Source organism: Pholis gunnellus (genome assembly GCF_910591455.1).
Source record: "Pholis gunnellus genome assembly, chromosome: 8".
Lineage (NCBI taxonomy): Eukaryota > Metazoa > Chordata > Actinopteri > Perciformes > Pholidae > Pholis > Pholis gunnellus.
Window position 1 is genome coordinate 27207732 of NC_136534.1, and position 18626 is coordinate 27226357.

At 45.9% G+C, this 18626-nt stretch overlaps 2 protein-coding genes across 3 annotated transcripts in view; both read left to right on the forward strand.

The window, feature by feature from the left end:
• LOC306700337 (mothers against decapentaplegic homolog 4-like) overlaps positions 1 to 9231 on the forward strand; it is a 10120-nt gene extending 889 nt beyond the window's left edge. The window contains exons 2-11 of the mRNA XM_079165330.1: positions 1 to 92; positions 6030 to 6204; positions 6290 to 6400; positions 6503 to 6748; positions 7173 to 7283; positions 7379 to 7432; positions 7573 to 7756; positions 7892 to 8060; positions 8573 to 8711; positions 8832 to 9231. The exon at positions 1 to 92 is cut by the window's left edge and continues 157 nt beyond it. Of these exons, the coding sequence (XP_079021456.1) occupies positions 1 to 92; positions 6030 to 6204; positions 6290 to 6400; positions 6503 to 6748; positions 7173 to 7283; positions 7379 to 7432; positions 7573 to 7756; positions 7892 to 8060; positions 8573 to 8711; positions 8832 to 9034 (1484 nt within the window). The 3' untranslated portion in view covers positions 9035 to 9231. The remainder of the gene's footprint in view (positions 93 to 6029; positions 6205 to 6289; positions 6401 to 6502; positions 6749 to 7172; positions 7284 to 7378; positions 7433 to 7572; positions 7757 to 7891; positions 8061 to 8572; positions 8712 to 8831) is intronic.
• A 3714-nt stretch (positions 9232 to 12945) lies between these two features.
• LOC306699482 (acidic leucine-rich nuclear phosphoprotein 32 family member E-like) lies at positions 12946 to 17907 on the forward strand. 2 transcript variants are annotated; one of them, XM_079164111.1, is made up of 7 exons: positions 12946 to 13116; positions 14289 to 14438; positions 14677 to 14799; positions 14887 to 15043; positions 16696 to 16826; positions 16914 to 16968; positions 17301 to 17907. In XM_079164111.1, the coding sequence occupies exons 1-7, from the start codon at positions 13063 to 13065 to the stop codon at positions 17402 to 17404; spliced, it is 774 nt and encodes a 257-aa protein (XP_079020237.1). In that variant the 5' UTR covers positions 12946 to 13062; the 3' UTR covers positions 17405 to 17907. The 2 variants fall into 2 exon arrangements, with proteins under 2 accessions (XP_079020237.1, XP_079020236.1); XM_079164110.1 differs by having other exon boundaries at positions 14884 to 15043; positions 17301 to 17905.
• Positions 17908 to 18626: the final 719 nt, after the last annotated feature.

Here is an 18626-nt window from a genome sequence, read left to right on the forward strand (position 1 = left end):
AGCTGGACTCCCTCATCACCGCGGTCACCACCAACGGGGTCCACCCATCCAAGTGTGTGACCATCCAGAGGACGCTGGACGGACGGCTGCAGGTACGACGTTCTACGTCAGCTCCACGATGCATTCAGGTACACTACAGTTAGTTCATGTAGGACGTCCTACGTCAGCTCCACGATGCATTCATGTACACTACAGTTAGTTCATGTAGGACGTCCTACGTCAGCTCAACGATGCATTCAGGTACACTACAGTTAGTTCATGTAGGACGTCCTATGTCAGTCCAACGTTCTGAAATGTTCTGAAACGTTCTAAATCGTTCTAAAACATCTATAATATTCTGTGATGTTCTGAAACATCTGTGACTGTAACGTCTGTAACGTTCCGTAACATTCTGAAACGTTCTGAAACGTTCTGAAACGTTCTGAAAAGTCTGTAACTAACGTCTGTAACATTCTGAAACGTTCAGAAACGTTCTGTAACGTCTTTAACGTTCAGAAACGTTCAGAAACATCTGTAACGTTCTGAAACATTCTGAAACGTTCTGTAACGTCTTTAACGTTCAGAAACGTTCAGAGACATCTGTAACGTTCTGAAACGTTCTGAAAAGTTCAGAGACATCTGTAACGTTCTGAAACGTTCTGAAACATTCTGAAACGTTCTGTTACGTCTGTAATGTCTGAAACGGTCTGAAACGTTCTGAAACGTTCTGTAACATTCTGAAACGTCTGTAACTGTAACGTTCTGAAACATTCTGTAACGTTCTGAAACATTCTGTAACGTCTGTAATGTCTGTAACGTCTGTAATGTCTGTAACGTTCTGAAACGTTCTGAAACGTTCTGTAACATTCTGAAACGTCTGTAACTGTAACGTTCTGAAACGTTCTGTAACGTTCTGTAACATTCTGAAACGTTCTGTAATGTTCTGAAACGTTCTCAAACGTTCTGTAACATTCTGAAACGTCTGTAACTGTAACGTTCTGAAACATTCTGTAACATTCTGAAACGTTCTGTAATGTTCTGAAACGTTCTCTAACATTCTGAAACGTTCTATAACGTCTGTAATGTCTGTAACGTTCTGAAACGTTCTGTAACGTTCTGAAACATTCTGTAACATTCTGTAACATTCTGAAACGTTCTGTAACGTTCTGTAACGTCCTGAAACGTTCTGAAACGTTCTGTAACGTCTGTAATGTCTGAAACGGTCTGAACGTTCTGTAACATTCTGAAACGTCTGTAACTGTAACGTTCTGAAACGTTCTGTAACGTTCTGTAACATTCTGAAACATTCTGTAATGTCTGTAACTGTAACGTTCTGAAACATTCTGAAACGTTCTGTAATGTTCTGTAACGTTCTGAAACATTCTGTAACGTCTGTAACTGTAACGTTCTGTAACGTTCTGAAACGTTCTGTAATGTTCTGAAACGTTCTGTAACGTTCTGTAACATTCTGAAACGTCTATAACTGTAATGTTCAGAAACATTCTGAAACGTCTGTAACGTTCTGTAACGTTCTGAAACATTCTGTAACGTTCTGTAACATTCTGAAACATTCTGAAACATTCTGTAACGTTCTGTAACATTCTGAAACGTTCTGAAATGTTCTGAAACGTTCTGTAATGTTCTGTAACATTCTGAAACATTCTGTAACGTCTGTAACTAACGTTCTGAAACGTTCTGTAATGTTCTGAAACGTTGGTCTATAGAGTGTTTTCATTTTCTTTACTTTTACTTTTTTCTTTACTTTTACTTTTCTCTCTGGGACAATAGCAGTTGAAGTGAGTTGAAGTGGAAACTGTAGAAACGGTCTAAAGGTTCTTCTGTTCTTTAGTTGAATGACGTCATCCTCAAACAGACATTCTAGATTCCAGTGAGGTCATAATAAACTGCTTTATTTTTCTTTATTTAAAACAAAAAAACATTTGTTCATCTTCAGTCTCAGAATATTTCCATCAGACTTTGTTAAAACCTTTGCATCACGTCGTACGTTCAGAGATAAAACCCTCAGTGTCCCAGATGCTCCACATTCAGCGGTTCTTTAGTTGTTCTCCTGTGTTCTCGTGGAACAGAGTCTGAGCAGCAGACTGGGTGTGTCACCGTCAGACAGTAATTATCAGACTGGAGGACGTAAACATGGATCACACTTCAGACCGCTCTCCACATCATCCTGTCGATGAACAAACCAGGAACCAGAAGAACCACCTCAACAAGCCCCAGAACTATTTTTAAGGGTTGCTTGAAGAACCAAAGGACGCTCCTTAAGAAACCTTCAACATACCCCCAAAAAAACCTTTCTCAAAGAACTTCAAGACCCAATGAAGAACCCTTCAGCCCACTCAATAACCCTCTAACCCCCCAAAGTACCTCTGACACCTCCGGCAGTAACCGTAGAACCCCAAGAACCCCTTCAAGCTTTCGGGTATTTTTAAGAACCCTTAATACGTTAGATTATCATCATCCTTTGAAACCTCCTCATAACCTACAAACCTTCTGAAGAACCCCAGGAAACATCCGTAAGTACCCCAAACTTTTAGAACCCTTTGAACTGGTCCAAAGACCCTTCCCCAAAGAACCGCGAGTGCTTTGAAGACCACATGGTGACGGTGGCCGGGTGAAGAAGTGGAGCAGACAGCTAGCAGCTAGTGACCTGAGACCACACCACCTGTCACTCAAAGAGGCCACGCCCTCAATTATACCTAACTTTAAGCCTTAATATAATTGACAGATGAACAGGAATGTTATCTATAGAGACCAGAACTGTTTATAGTACCAGACTGTAAACATGTTTATTTCTGCTTTAGACTTTCACATAGACGTCTATGGGGACTCACTCTCTTTAGGAGCCTCAAGTGGCCGTTTGAGGACCTGCAGTTCAGCGTTGGCTTTATTTTTCAGCACCAAAGTTTTCTTCTTGGACATCGTTTCTGGACTGCAGGTCTACTGGACTAAGTGAAATACTTCACCTGGAAGTTCCATAAGAAGCATTCGAGGCTTCCCCCCGAAACCTGGACCATTGTCAAGCACCTTTTAACGGCTTTTCAGAACCCTGATGTTCTCTTAAAGAACCCTGATGTTCTCTTAAAGCAGAGGTCTTCAACAGGGAGTCCGCGAACCCTAGGTGGTCCGCGGAGGTACTGCAAAGGGGTCGTGACATTTTTGGTTGACAATCTTTCATAATTTTTATATATATATATATTTTTTCCCAAACATGAATGTGTCCATTATTTTAATAGTTCAGTATTGTATGCAAGATAACAGGTATGTGTATGCATGGCAGTGGCACTAATAGGCCATCACTCATTTTCGTTTCCACATTTATGTTTAAAATAAAAACGTCTATTTGAACAGCTTATATGCATGATTATCATGCAATTGACAGAATGTTGATATTGGCATTGGTATCAGTTATGAGGTGTGTTTCTAAATGTCAGTGGCACGGCCCCCCCACTCACTGTACCTTCACATGTTTAAGATAAAAACATGAATATATGAACCTGTGTATTATATGAATAGCTTAGTATTGAATGCACAATAAAGAGGTATGTTTATACATGGCACTAGGCTCAGTTTAATATAAGTCATGCAGAACTTTGAGGTAAGTCCTTTATGGATCAAAGGAGCCTTCAAAACATCTAAACAGAAAACTGATATGAGAGCAGACTGAAGACTGTGTGTGTGTGTGTGTGTGTGAAGAGGAGGAGGAGGAAGGGTAGGCTGGCTTGTTTTGTCTGAAACACAGGAAAGGGGCCGGGTTAACTTAAGCCAGACTCTGTGTGTCTGTGTGTGTGTGTGCGGGTGTGTGTCTTTGTGGGTGTGTGACAGTGTGTGTCTGCAGACAAACAGAAGGGAATGTGTACACGTCTAGAGTTTGTTTCTTGAATCTCACCAGAGTTTCTACACTGTAAAAAGTGACTAGTAAGTCAGTACTAACAAGAGTCAAGCTAGTGATTTATTAAAACTAGTAATAATGTTAATGTTTTATTAATAATGTTAATAATGTTAATTATTAAGGTGTCGCTTTACGTAATTAAACATTTCTCAATATTTTTACAAAATCAATCGATTAATCCATAATAACAATAATCATTAGTTAATAGTTCAAAATTAGCTCAACAGTAAATGAGTCAGACGAGCTTTGCTAACGTTAGCTTTGTTTGTTACAGATATTAACATGCTAACATTAGCTTTGTCTGTTACAGATATGAGCACGCTAACGTTAGCTTTGACTGTTTCTGATATGAGCACGCTAACGTTAGCTTTGTCTGTTTTAGATATTAGCATGCTAACATTAGCTTTTTCTGTTTCTGATATGAGCACGCTAACGTTAGCTTTGTCTGTTTTAGATATTAGCATGCTAACATTAGCTGTCTGTTACAGATATTACCATGCTAACGTTAGCTTTGTCTGTTATAGATATTAGCATGCTAACATTAGCTTTGTCTGTTACAGATATTAGCACGTCTAATGTCGCTAAATACTACAATACCCATGATCCTCAGCTGCTGTCGCCATCATAAGAAGTACAAAACCCGTCGTATCCCAAACTGATCCAGAATCAGATTTAACAGATTTATGATGAATTTTATGATGTTAGTGTCAAACTCTGCGATTGGATGATTGTTAGTGAAATGCACCCTGGTAGTCGTAGTTGTCTTCTGTTCTTAAGTTTTTATCAAAGAACTAAAATGTTTTGTCTGCTGAATGATTTGTTTTGTTTCTGGTTTTAAAAATAAAGGAAGAAAATGAAGCTGACTGACTCGTTACGACGGACATTTTTTACAGTGTGTGTGTGTGTGTGTGTGTGTGTTTTGTCTGTAGACCCTTATCCCTGCCCTTCACCTGTGCAAAAAAAAAACACACTCTGCTCTGATTGGCTGTAGAATTATTATCCAATGAGAAGTTTGGGTTTAGGGACCGCATTATGTCAGTGTCCACACAACGATAGATGTACAGGTTTGTGTGTGTGTGTGTGTGTGTGTGTGTGTGTGTGTGTGTGTGTGTGTGTGTGTGTGTGTGTGTGTGTGTGTGTGTGTGTGCAGGTGAAATAGAAAGAAACTTTGATTGTATTTATAAACACTCATGATGTCATCATGTAAAATGTTAAATAGGTCGTCTGTCTTTTAATTTCAAGCTGTTTGTAGGTTAAACATGATTCTGACCTTTAACCTTTTACCTGGTTGTGACCTGAACCTTAAAACCAAGTCTGACCCTCAAACCTTTGGAGAAGTGAGAACAGACCAAATGTCGTCCCTCTAAAGATGTAAAACTCACATTGGTTCTCACAAAGACACACACACACACACACACACACACACAGTGTTGCCATGGTAACCTCTGTTCACCATGACTCAGTTCTCACAGAGTTTATTTAAATTTCCATGAAGCATGTTTCCTGTCTCTGACCTGTCTGTCCCTCACCTGTCTGTCTCTGACCTGTCTGGCCCTCACCTGTCTGTCTCTGACCTGTCTGTCTCTTACCTGTCTGTCCCTCACCTGTCTGTCCCTCACCTGTCTGTCTCTCACCTGTCTGGCCCTCACCTGTCTGTCTCTGACCTGTCTGTCTCTTACCTGTCTGTCTCTTACCTGTCTGTCCCTCACCTGTCTGTCTCTGACCTGTCTGTCTCTGACCTGTCTGTCTCTTACCTGTCTGTCTCTTACCTGTCTGGCCCTCACCTGTCTGTCTCTGACCTGTCTGTCTCTTACCTGTCTGTCCCTCACCTGTCTGTCTCTGACCTGTCTGTCTCTGACCTGTCTGTCTCTTACCTGTCTGTCTCTTACCTGTCTGTCTCTGACCTGTCTGTCTCTGACCTGTCTGTCTCTTACCTGTCTGTCCCTCACCTGTCTGGCCCTCACCTGTCTGTCTCTCACCTGTCTGGCCCTCACCTGTCTGTCTCTGACCTGTCTGTCCCTCACCTGTCTGTCTCTCACCTGTCTGGCCCTCACCTGTCTGTCTCTGACCTGTCTGTCCCTCACCTGTCTGTCTCTCACCTGTCTGGCCCTCACCTGTCTGTCTCTTACCTGTCTGTCTGCAGGTGGCGGGTAGGAAAGGCTTCCCTCACGTGATCTACGCCCGTCTGTGGCGTTGGCCCGACCTCCATAAGAACGAGCTGAAACACGTCAAGTTCTGTCAGTTTGCGTTCGACTTGAAGTACGACAGCGTGTGTGTGAACCCCTACCACTACGAGAGGGTGGCGTCACCCGCCACAGGTAGACCTCATTAATATTCATGAGTACAGGATGCCTCCTCAGCTCATTGGTCACCATTGTGATCTCTGTCTCTGTCCTCCTTCAGGTCCTCCGTCTCTGATAAAGGAGGAGTTCATGCAGGACTGTCTGCAGGTGGACCTGCCCCCCCACTCTGACCCCTACAGCATGTATCCCAGCATGCCCCTCTCTCCTCCAGGTCGGACGTCCATCACATCTGTTTTATTTCAGTAGAGAGGATAAGTCCCGCCCCTTCATGTGGACCATTGTGTGTGTTGACGTCCTGCGCTCTGTCTTACAGGCAGCACCTCCATGATGGCTGCGCCTCTGTCAGCTGTTGGCTGTGGGAGGAGCGGTGGGGGGGTCCGCAGCGAGGACCCCGGACTCCTTCAGATCGCCCCGCCTCAGAACCACGGGGGCCACGCCTCCCCGCCTCACCCCCCCCAGCCTCCTCACCCTCACACCCCCACCTCCCCACACCAGCCCGACTACAGCAGCCCCCCCAAAACTGGTACCGTACCTACACATACCAGCACTAAGAGTACCGGTAGTACTCATAGTTATGGAAGTAGTTCCATTAGTAGAAATATTAGTAGTAATCATAGTAGGCATATAGTTCCAGAAACAGTCCCAGTACAAGTAGTAGTAGTAACAGCTGTACTAGTTGTAGTAGTAGTAGTAGCTGTAGTGATCCTAGTAGTAGTAGTAGCTTTAGCAGCAGTTACAGTAGTGGTAGTCATAGTAGTAGTATTAGTAGTAGCAGAAGCAGATGTAACAGTAGTAGTAGTAGTAGTAGTAGTAGTAGTAGCAGCAGTAGTAGTAGCAGTAGTAGTAGTAGCAGTAGTAGTAGTAGTAGCAGTAGTAGTAGTAGTAGTAGTAGTAGCAGTAGTAGTAGTAGTAGTAGTAGTAGTACCACAGTAACAGTAGTACTATGAGACAGATACTGACCTTTGTCCTGTTTGTCTCTGCAGCCATCTGGCCAGGTACTTGCCCCGCCCCCTACAGCCCAGCAGCACAGAGAGGGCGGAGCCACCAGCAGCCTTCGTTACATCATCACCACCACGCTCCCAACACTCACTTCTGTACGACATCATGAACAATATCAAACTGAAGTACTGGAGTACTGTTGTACTGTTCAGTGGTAAATTATACTGAGTCTAAATGTTTGTTCCTGCAGGGTCACAGCACCACAGTACGGCTCCGTATCCACAACCTGTGTCCAACCACCCAGGTACCCACTCTGTCCAACAAGGTTCTCACTTTTACAATTTCTTTCACAAAATGTTTACACTTTCCAAAACCTTCCAATATTGTCTTCACTTCCCCCAACCCGTCTCCGTCTCTGTTTGACTGTCCCACTTTGTCCCTCAGGTCCAGAGTTCTGGTGCTCCATCTCTTACTTTGAGTTGGACGTTCAGGTCGGGGAGATGTTTAAGGTCCAGTCCAGCTGTCCTCTGGTCACGGTGGACGGTTACGTCGACCCTTCAGGAGGAGACCGTTTCTGTTTGGGACAGCTGAGCAACGTCCACCGCACCGCCTCCAGCCACCGAGCCAGGTGACCGGTCCCACCAGAACCTGTACCATCGGTACCGGTCCCACCAGAACCGGTGGTATCAGGAGGAGGTGTAACGTCAGCAGTTTGAAACTCACACGGCTCGTTCTTCTTCTTCTGCGTCTTGTTTCCCTGCAGGCTCCACATCGGTCGGGGAGTTCAGCTGGAGTGTCGGGGGGAGGGGGACATCTGGATGCGTTGCCTTAGCGACCACCCGGTGTTTGTCCAGAGCTTGTACCTGGACCGCGAGGCGGGCCGAGCACCTGGAGACGGAGTCCACAAGATCTACCCCGGAGCTTACATCAAGGTGAGTGTGTTGCTATGCAGACGACTCTCTGTTGTTCAGCAACAGATCCTCACAGAAGAATATTACAACATCATTATATAATTATTCGTGCTGGGCAAGTTAACGCGTTATTAACGCGTTCATTAATTAACGCCGACAATTAATTTATCGCGCGTTAAGGCAGTTTTTAAATGTATTATTAAGCGACATTTGTAACACAAGAACCGGCAGCAAGCGGTGAACAGCTGTTTGTGTGGCGTCACTTCCTGCTGCTGCCGCTCCCCCCCCCACCGGGTGACACGCCCGGTCCTCCTCTCTCACACACTCACACACACACACACACACACGCGTGATCGTCTCGTTACAGGATCAAACGTGACAATCTCAAAATACATATTGTCGTGTTTTTAGCCAGCCGTCCGCTAGTTAGCTTGCTAATTCCACCGTGCTTCAATGCTACAAGAAGAAGAAGAATAGAAGCCCATCAGAGAGTCATCTCTACCTGTCTGTCTCTCACCTGTCTGTCTCTCCAGGTGTTCGACCTGAGGCAGTGTCACAGACAGATGCAGCAGCAGGCAGCAGCAGCTCAGGCAGCGGTGGTGACTCAGGCAGCAGCGGTTGTCGGTGCGATTCCCGGGCCGAACAGCGTGGGGGGGATCGCCCCTGCAGTCAGTGAGTATCACCTGTCTGTCTGTCTCTCTGTCTCTCTCTCTCTCTCTCTCCCTGTCTGTCTGTCTGTCTCTCTGAGCCCAGATGTGCTGAGTGCAGGTGTGACTTCCTGTCTCCCTCCAGGTGTGTGTTCAGCAGGTCTCGGTGTGGACGACCTGCGTCGGTTGTGTATCGTGCGGCTGAGCTTCGTGAAAGGTTGGGGGTGCGACTACCCGCGTCAGAGCATCAAGGACACGCCCTGCTGGCTGGAGGTCCACCTGCACCGAGCGCTGCAGCTGCTCGACCAGGTGCTGCACGCTCTACCGCCACGAGACCACGCCCTCTGACACAGGTGGGCTTCACCTGTGAGGCTGCAAGGTGGGCGGGGTTTAGTTCACGGGACGGCCAATCGACCGAGAGACAAAGCCGTTCGGGAGACATCACCTGAACCCCGACGCCGCCTACCTGTCGGGGGGTTCATAAGCTCCGCCCACGTGCCGCAGCTCATTGGTTCAGTTCAGAAAGGCTTCAGACAATCAGCCAGCGTCACTTTTCTCCTGTCAGTCAAATGAGTTTCCATGGTTACCAGCATCCAGTGTAGCTCATAGAAGGTCAGTTCACCGGTTAATTCATTATTCATTATGTTCTTCAACTTTTCTGTAAAGTTGTTTTTGAGGTGACTGAGACTGTTGGTAAAGGTTCAGATCCAAAGACCAGCAGCTTAGGTTCATTGAGTGTTAAATTGCCCCCCCCCCCCCCCCCCCCCCTCACTATCTGCAGTTTAAAGTTCGGCTTCTTCAACCAAAAATTGTGAAGTTCAATATGTGAATTATAGTCGTCATCATGAAGTCTCTCGTTGGTTTGTGAACGTTTGAAGCCTTCAGTTCGGCGCTTTGGCCGTCGCCATCTTGGTTCTTTTTGCAACCAGTGAACAGGAAGTGACCATATCTGGACTGAGGAGGAGTGACGTAGAGACGCCGTATACGTCTCTGGTGTCGACCTGTCAATCACTGTGTAGCCCCGCCCCTAAAGCATCCCCTGCTTTATGGTCTGTTTGACTCTAAATGGACCATCATTTACTAAATGAACATCATGCTGTATTGAAGAAGACTTTATAAAGCAGGAAACCTTCTCAGTATTTCTCTGCACGGCTGCTTCGAGTTTTAAAACTCACTTTAGGTTTGATGGCGACTTCACCTCCCTCACTTCCTGTCTTCTGTCTGGAATAAAAAGCATGAAAATGAACCAAATTACTTTTAAAACAAGAAGAGAAGAAGCAACTAGAGACCACCCTGTGATGTGTTTCTTCCCCTAACTCCCGGCCCCCTCGGTGTCCCAACTGGTAAATATGTAGAGATGTTTAACTGGTTTTGGTGAAGCTCTGTGGGCCCTAGTCCAGTATCTGCCCTGGTCCAGTATCTGGACTGGTCCAGTATCTGCACTGGTCCAGTATCTACACTGGTCCAGTATCTACACTGGTCCAGTATCTGGACTGGTCCAGTATCTGCCCTGGTCCAGTATCTGGACTGGTCCAGTATCTGCACTGGTCCAGTATCTACACTGGTCCAGTATCTGGACTGGTCCAGTATCTGCACTGGTCCAGTATCTGCCCTGGTCCAGTATCTGGACTGGTCCAGTATCTACACTGGTCCAGTATCTGCCCTGGTCCAGTATCTACACTGGTCCAGTATCTGCACTGGTCCAGTATCTGCACTGGTCCAGTATCTACACTGGTCCAGTATCTGCCCTGGTCCAGTATCTGGACTGGTCCAGTATCTGCCCTAGTCCAGTATCTACACTGGTCCAGTATCTGCCCTGGTCCAGTATCTACACTGGTCCAGTATCTGCCCTAGTCCAGTATCTGCACTGGTCCAGTATCTGCCCTAGTCCAGTATCTGCACTGGTCCAGTATCTGCACTGGTCCAGTATCTGCCCTGGTCCAGTATCTGGACTGGTCCAGTATCTACACTGGTCCAGTATCTGCCCTAGTCCAGTATCTGCCCTGGTCCAGTATCTGGACTGGTCCAGTATCTGCACTGGTCCAGTATCTGCCCTGGTCCAGTATCTGCCCTGGTCCAGTATCTGCCCTGGTCCAGTATCTACACTGGTCCAGTATCTGCACTGGTCCAGTATCTGCCCTGGTCCAGTATCTGCCCTGGTCCAGTATCTGCCCTGGTCCAGTATCTACACTGGTCCAGTATCTGGACTGGTCCAGTATCTACACTGGTCCAGTATCTGCACTGGTCTAGTATCTGCCCTAGTCCAGTATCTGCACTGGTCCAGTATCTGCACTGGTCCAGTATCTGCCCTGGTCCAGTATCTGCCCTAGTCCAGTATCTGCCCTGGTCCAGTATCTACACTGGTCCAGTATCTGCCCTGGTCCAGTATCTGGACTGGTCCAGTATCTGCACTGGTCCAGTATCTGCCCTGGTCCAGTATCTGCACTGGTCCAGTATCTGCCCTGGTCCAGTATCTGCCCTAGTCCAGTATCTGCACTGGTCCAGTATCTGCACTGGTCCAGTATCTGCCCTAGTCCAGTATCTGGACTGGTCCAGTATCTACACTGGTCCAGTATCTGCCCTGGTCCAGTATCTGCCCTAGTCCAGTATCTGCCCTGGTCCAGTATCTGGACTGGTCCAGTATCTGCACTGGTCCAGTATCTGCCCTGGTCCAGTATCTGGACTGGTCCAGTATCTGCACTGGTCCAGTATCTACACTGGTCCAGTATCTGCCCTGGTCCAGTATCTGCCCTGGTCCAGTATCTACACTGGTCCAGTATCTACACTGGTCCAGTATCTGCCCTGGTCCAGTATCTGCCCTGGTCCAGTATCTACACTGGTCCAGTATCTACACTGGTCCAGTATCTGCCCTGGTCCAGTATCTACACTGGTCCAGTATCTGCCCTGGTCCAGTATCTGCCCTGGTCCAGTATCTACACTGGTCCAGTATCTACACTGGTCCAGTATCTGCCCTCAGGGCTCCTTCCTGTTATCGTCGTTAACGTCTTTGTTTATGAAACCTGAGACCAGGACCTTGTCTGGTCCTGGTCTCACCTGTTGCGTGGTTTCTAAACCGTGTTTAGTAGTTTGGGTGAACTGACCTTTTAAAAACTGGAAAACATTAAAAAAATATATTTTAAAAAAAGTACCTGACAGAATCAGCTGTTCCATTTTCCACAGAGTGATGTCATCGTTTCTTTATTGGTTATTTATTTTTAATAATTTTTTACCAAAGATTAATGTCCTGCCCTTGATGACATCACATCCTGTTTACTCTCAGATTATTTATTCTGTCTTCAGTCTTTTTTCTCTCTCGTCTTTTTTTTTTTTTATTATCATATTTTTATATTCGAAAAGCTTTTATAGTGAAAGGGTCTAACTGTAAAATCTGCTGTTTATTCAAAATAAAGGTTTTCTTGTTTAGAATCAGAAGCTCAGAATTATTTATATTTTCATTATACTACAACTACTACCTGCAGTACTATCACGATAGTGATACTTCTTGTACTTTTATTACTCAACACAGAAAATTAAAAATGAAAAGAATGTGGTTGAAGTCTCTGGGAAAAACCATCAAGTGGACCTTGAGTTGGACATTTATTTTTTCACATAGTTATTATTAATTAATGAATTGTTTGGTCCTAAAGAACTCATAAAAATAATTAGCTTTAGTTGTTGTTTTGGTTTATGACATCACTGGTTGTTTCATGTTTTTGTTTACTTCATAAACATTTTTGTAAAATGTATTTTCTATTGTTTTTTGAATAATTTTTCTATTGTTTGTTTTTTATTGCTTTAGACAACTTTGTTTTTTTAAAAGGTGCTATAATCATTAAAGTTATTAATACTTTTAATACTACTTGTTTAAAAAAAGAAGTAAATTAGTCTAAAGTACAGGGTGTTAAACCAATAATACAATCATAAAAACATCTTAAATGTTCACATTGCAGAGTAAAGATAATATACTTGTATACTTGTTGTTGTTTATGAACTGAAGGCATCAGTGAAATATGGCGCCAATGAGGACAAAGAGTGGGCGTGTCTAACGTTTAAATGTTTCATATTCGCCTTCTCATTGGTTACAACGAAGTAACGCCTCGGTGGTTATAACCAATCGTAGAGAAGAGTTTTGCATAATGAGCTGTTGTGGGAGGGGCTCAACGAGTGGCTCATCATCAAACCAATGGGAGAGCAGCGTCTGAAAAAAGATGAATATTCATTATCAAAGGGGGCGTGGTCCCGCCGTGTAGGTCGGGCGCGAGCGAACATGGCGGTTTAGTTCTCGCCTGATATCTTCTGGAGGAAGGCGCGCAGAGAGCCGTTTGTCTTCTGTTCCGGAGGTTTTTATTTGATTATTGTCTGCTCGGACTCACAGCATGGAGATGAAGAAGAGGATCAGCTCAGAGCTGAGGAGCAGAAACCCAGCGGAGGTGAGTAAACCTCGACTACACCATCATTCTTTAACCGGTCACGTTCTTTACAGAAGGACCCGGATGGAGGCTCGAGAACCGGAGCCGAAAAATGACAATGCTAAAAAATTAAAAAAACATTCCGCGCGGACAGGACGTCGATATTTTATTAGCGACATTTTGAACCCCCAAAAAATGGCGCGTTGAACCAGACTCCATTCTTAAATCTGCAGCTTCTACGTTTACTCGGTTATCAGTCAAAGTGCTTCTCTGCGCCGGCGCGTTGAACTATTCTTCACCATAAACCCAACAGCAGTGTACTAGTTTACATTACTAGTCTAAACTAATAGTCTAAACTAATAGACTATTAGTAGGTCCTGTGGTTCCCGCCCGCGCGCTGTGTGTTGGTGATGTAAACAACGTTCTAAAAACTGCTCTTTTCTGAAGGGAGTGTGGCACGCGGCGTGTCCATACAGAGTCTGTGTGTCCGACCGACAGATGGTCATCGGTGGGTGAATGCGCGCGCACACAGCGTGTGTGTACGTGTGCGTGTCACTAACATGCACGCTGGGAGTTCATCAAAGAGTGTTTGTCGGACGGGATGACTCACTCCCAGCTGTTGTGATCTGAAACATGAACGTTTTTCTCTGTTTTGGTCTGAAAAGAAAACACGTTTTTACAAATAAATAATTTACAAATGTTTTTTTCTTGTAACACCACATATTTGTGAATGTAGTCCAGGTTTTTAAAGAGACTCTGGAGTCTACATGTAGTTCTGGTCCAGGTCTAAAACCAGGAATAGATAAATAAATGGTGTCTGTAGCTGAAAGGAAGAAGAAGAAGGAGAATTAGAATTAGAATTATTTAAAAGTGTTAGTTTAAGAGGATTTTCTTCATAGACAACCAATTACATTTTTTTTTTGCAAAAAGCTTAATAACTCCAAAGGTTTAAAGGTTATAAACATGAATAGAGCATCCTCTGCTGAAAGAGCCTCACTGGTGATCATTGAACTACAAGACCAAGCTACTGGCTCATCATGACTGAGTGTGTGTGAGGACGTGGTCACGTGACCTGTTGTTGTTGTTGTTGTTGTTGTTGTTGTTGTGGTGTCACATGACCTGTTGTTGTTGTTGTGGTGTCACATGACCTGTTGTTGTTGTTGTGGTGTCACATGACCTGTTGTTGTGCTCAGGTGGTGGAGCTGGTGGTGGATAACTGTCGCTCCAGTGACGGAGAGGTGGAAGGTCTGACGGACGAGTACACGGAGCTGGAGATCCTCAGCATGGTGAATGTCGGCCTCTCGTCGCTCTCCAAGCTGCCCAAACTCCCCAAACTACGCAAGGTCGGCCTCCACACTTCCTGTTCCCACAATGCAACACTGCGCCGCTATTTTTACTCTCTGCTTTCTGCCTCACGTTTGTCTTTTTCTTTGGTTTCTTTCTGCTGTACGTTGTCTCAATGAAGTACTGATGTGTGTGTGTGTGTGTGTGTGTGTGTGTGTGTGTGTGTGTGTGTGTGTGTGTGTGTGTGTGTGTGTGTGTGTGTGTGTGTGTGTGTGTGTGTGTGTGTGTGTGTTGCAGCTGGAGGTCAGTGATAACATCATCTCAGGAGGTCTGGACTCGCTGGTGGAGAGATGTCCTGACCTGACGTCTCTGAACCTGAGCGGGAACAAGATCAAAGAGCTGAGCAGCCTGGAGACGCTGGTGAGGTTCTGTGACGTCACGCGTCAGGACCCGTCGTGTGTTTGTCTGTTCTCCGGTCAGAACCTTTCCTCTTGTGTTCTGCAGCAGAACCTGAAGAACCTGAGGAGCCTGTACCTGTACAGCTGTGAGGTGTCCTCGCTGGACGACTACACGGAGGCCGTCTTCGAGCTGCTGCCTCAGCTCACGTTCCTCGACGGTTACGACCAGGAGGACAACGAGGTGCCGGACTCGGAGGCCGGCAACGGTGAGACCGCGTTTAACAGGAAGTGTTTCCAGGGGGAAAGTAGAAAGTGACGCACGCGGCTGAGAATGAGCCTGAGCTGAGAGGTCTCACTGCTGTGCAAAGGATTGTGGGTCAGAATCACTGGTGATAACTCTGTCATCAGCATATTTAAAGTGACGGTACGATATTCTCACGGTTAGCGACGGGACGAGGACGTTAAAGGAAGGATTCTCTTATTGCCACGGCTCATTCTGTTCTTCAAATTAAACAATATATTAACAACAGCTTACTTAAATAAATATAAATAAATACAAAACACACACTCTGTACACACACTCTGTACACACACTCTGTACACACACACACTCTGTACACACACACACTCTGTACACACACTCTGTACACACACTGCAGCTTCCAACTTCAGCAATTCTTTTGCAGAAATATGAGCATATTTTCCTTCTCTGGCTGAAGCCGACCCGTCTCCTGACTGACTGCACAGGAGACGAGGCTGTGCACACGGCTCCACCACCAGGCTCAGGTCCTGGTGGGTCCTGGTGGTCCTGGTCCTGGTCCTGGTCCACCCTCACATGTACCAGCAGCCTGATTAAGCTGTGCTAGCTCCTGAACAACGTGCAGGAACCGTGCGCTGTGCGTCGGGCAGGTCCTCTCTGGGCGTAGTGCGCAGTGAGCGTTGAGTGTTCCGCTCTGTGTGAAAGACATCGGACCATATTTATTAGTCTTTTTGAGGAATTGTCTTAATGGAACAGATTTTATTCAGATCTAGTTTCCACATCACTAGTTCAGCTGACCCGTGGAACAGACATGAGGTCAGACGGTGGAGAGTCAAACACATGAACATGAATAATGTTCAATGTTTGACAACCGCAGCATCAGCGCACACATGGCTCGTCCGTTCACATCACACTGACTTGCTATGATGGCGGCAGGTAGCCTAGCGTTAGCTGGTAGCTAGCTAGCTAACTTAAACATGGTTATAATGCCTCATTCCAGAGGTCGGGCTGCTGCACGCGTCCGCTCTCAGCTGGATGTTCAGCGTTGCCAGATGTTTCGTGAGATTTGACGTGTTCCCCGTTACGCGCAACTGTTTTGTTGCATTTGCTGCACGTGGCGTTTGAATCCTTTTGTGTGAAATACAGCCGCTCTTTTGACCGTTTAGCTTTCGGCATTTTCTCTGTTAAAAGGTTGATGCTAGCTAGCTAGCTAGCTAGCTACCGTTACCCGCTGCGGGGCCGAGTCATCGGAGGACAGCGTTTCTATCGGCTCAGGCACCGGAATCTGCGATGCGGATCCGTACTGGCTCCGGTTCTCGGTACCCTACTCACGATACGCTGAGTGTTACGTTTTATTACCGTTTTTTTTCTAATCGGATAAAGTTTTCAATAAACTAAGTATTTAATAACTATCCTTTGTTAAATAATGGACCGTATACATATACGTTACAGCCCATAATTCATCTCTAATATCTGTTTATATTCACGTGAAAACGTCTCCTTCAAACTACTGGATTCATTCTAGTTCATCACCAACACTACGTTTTACAGATGACATTGAACACATCATGATGCTGTCGTGTAGCTCCAGTACTCGTGTTCACTGAGCAGAGCCTGAAGGCATCATCATGTCACTGAAGTGAAGACGTTTTGTTTCAGACGATGAAGATGAAGCTGGTCCACCTGGAGACGACGATGACGACGACGATGATGATGATGAGGACGCTGACAGCTCTGAGGAAGAGGACGAGGAGGTCGGCCTGTCCTACCTGATGAAGGAGGGGATCCAGGTGAGTTCAGGAGCCGCTGTTCCTCTCTGTGGCCACCGGGTGGTGCTCTTCATCACTCTAAAGCCGAGTTGTTCTTCTTCCTCTCAGGACGAGGAAGACGATGGAGACTATGTGGAGGAAGAGGAGGAAGAGGAAGATGGAGGTTTGTGTTTTAAACTCTGCGTTTCTGAATTGTTTTATTTTGAAAGTTTTCACTCTTCAATGTGCAACAGTGAGAAAAGTTCAATATTTAGAGTTTATTTGTTTAAATAGTTTCTGTTCTGGAGCTTTCAGTCTCATTACGTGGTCTTCCTCGTCTTCCTCAGCGCTGGTTTGTTTTGGTTCTCATGATGTCATTCAACTCTTCTTGTCATATTTCTCAATTTTTTTACCTTTTTTTTTTTTTTTTTTTAAACTTGACTTTATTCTGAAAATCTGATATTTAAAGGGTCGCTTTCATTTTGAAAATCTTTCTTTCCTTCTTTCTCCTCCCAGATGTGGACGGTGCAGATGTTCAGGGGGAGAAGAGGAAGAGAGATGCCGAGGACGAGGGTGACGACGACGATGATGATGATGATGATGATGATGATGATGAATAACCCCCCCCCCCCCGTGACCTCTGACCCCGCAGACAGACAGGAAGCAGACAGACGGGTTCTCTTCTATCACATCACGGGTCTGTGTTGGAGGAAACCGGACATTTTATTTTTCACGAGTCTGAAAACTTTATTTACAACCGCTCTGATTAACAAGACGTGATCAGTACTTTCACTGAAGTACTGTTGGAGGTACTTGTACTTGAGTATTTCCATTTTTATGTTTAAATTAAATACTTTCTTGTTCTTCTGCAGATTTTTACGTTTATTTGACAGAATATGAAGTTTTGTTACACATTGAAGTACCAACAGTGTACAAATACACAAACAGCTCAGATGTACTCTGATATAATGAGGTACTGTAGTACTTTTACTTCTGTCCTCTCTGGATGCTTCAGGCGTCTTATTGATCTCATGTTCTACTTCCTGTTTACGTCTCTTTAAGAACATCAATGACCCCACAGTGACCAGAACCAGAACCAGAACCTTAGAGTCTGGTCTCTGCTGTAGTCTGGTCTGTGACCGTTAGGACTACATTACCCATGAGCCTCGGCTCTCTGATCCATGTGGCAGCAGTGCACTCTGGGAGGATTTTGTCTTTGTTTTAAAATGTCCCCACCTGTCGGTCTGTGTGGGTCCAGACCCTGGTCTCTGTGGGGGTCCAGACCCTGGTCTCTGTGTGGGTCTAGACCCTGGTCTCTGTGGGGGTCCAGACCCTGGTCTCTGTGGGGGTCCAGACCCTGGTCTCTGTGTGGGTCCAGACCCTGGTCTCTGTGGGGGTCCAGACTCTGGTCTCTGTGTGGGTCCAGACCCTGGTCTCTGTGTGGGTCCAGACTCTGGTCTCTGTGGGGGTCCAGACCCTGGTCTCTGTGGGGGTCCAGACCCTGGTCTCTATGTGGGTCCAGACTCTGGTCTCTGTGTGGGTCCAGACCCTGGTCTCTGTGTGGGTCTAGACCCTGGTCTCTGTGGGGGTCTAGACCCTGGTCTCTGTGGGGGTCCAGACTCTGGTCTCTGTGTGGGTCCAGACCCTGGTCTCTGTGTGGGTCCAGACTCTGGTCTCTGTGTGGGTCCAGACCCTGGTCTCTGTGTGGGTCCAGACCCTGGTCTCTGTGTGGGTCCAGACCCTGGTCTCTGTGTGGGTCCAGACTCTGGTCTCTGTGGGGGTCCAGACCCTGGTCTCTGTGTGGGTCCAGACCCTGGTCTCTGTGGGGGTCCAGACTCTGGT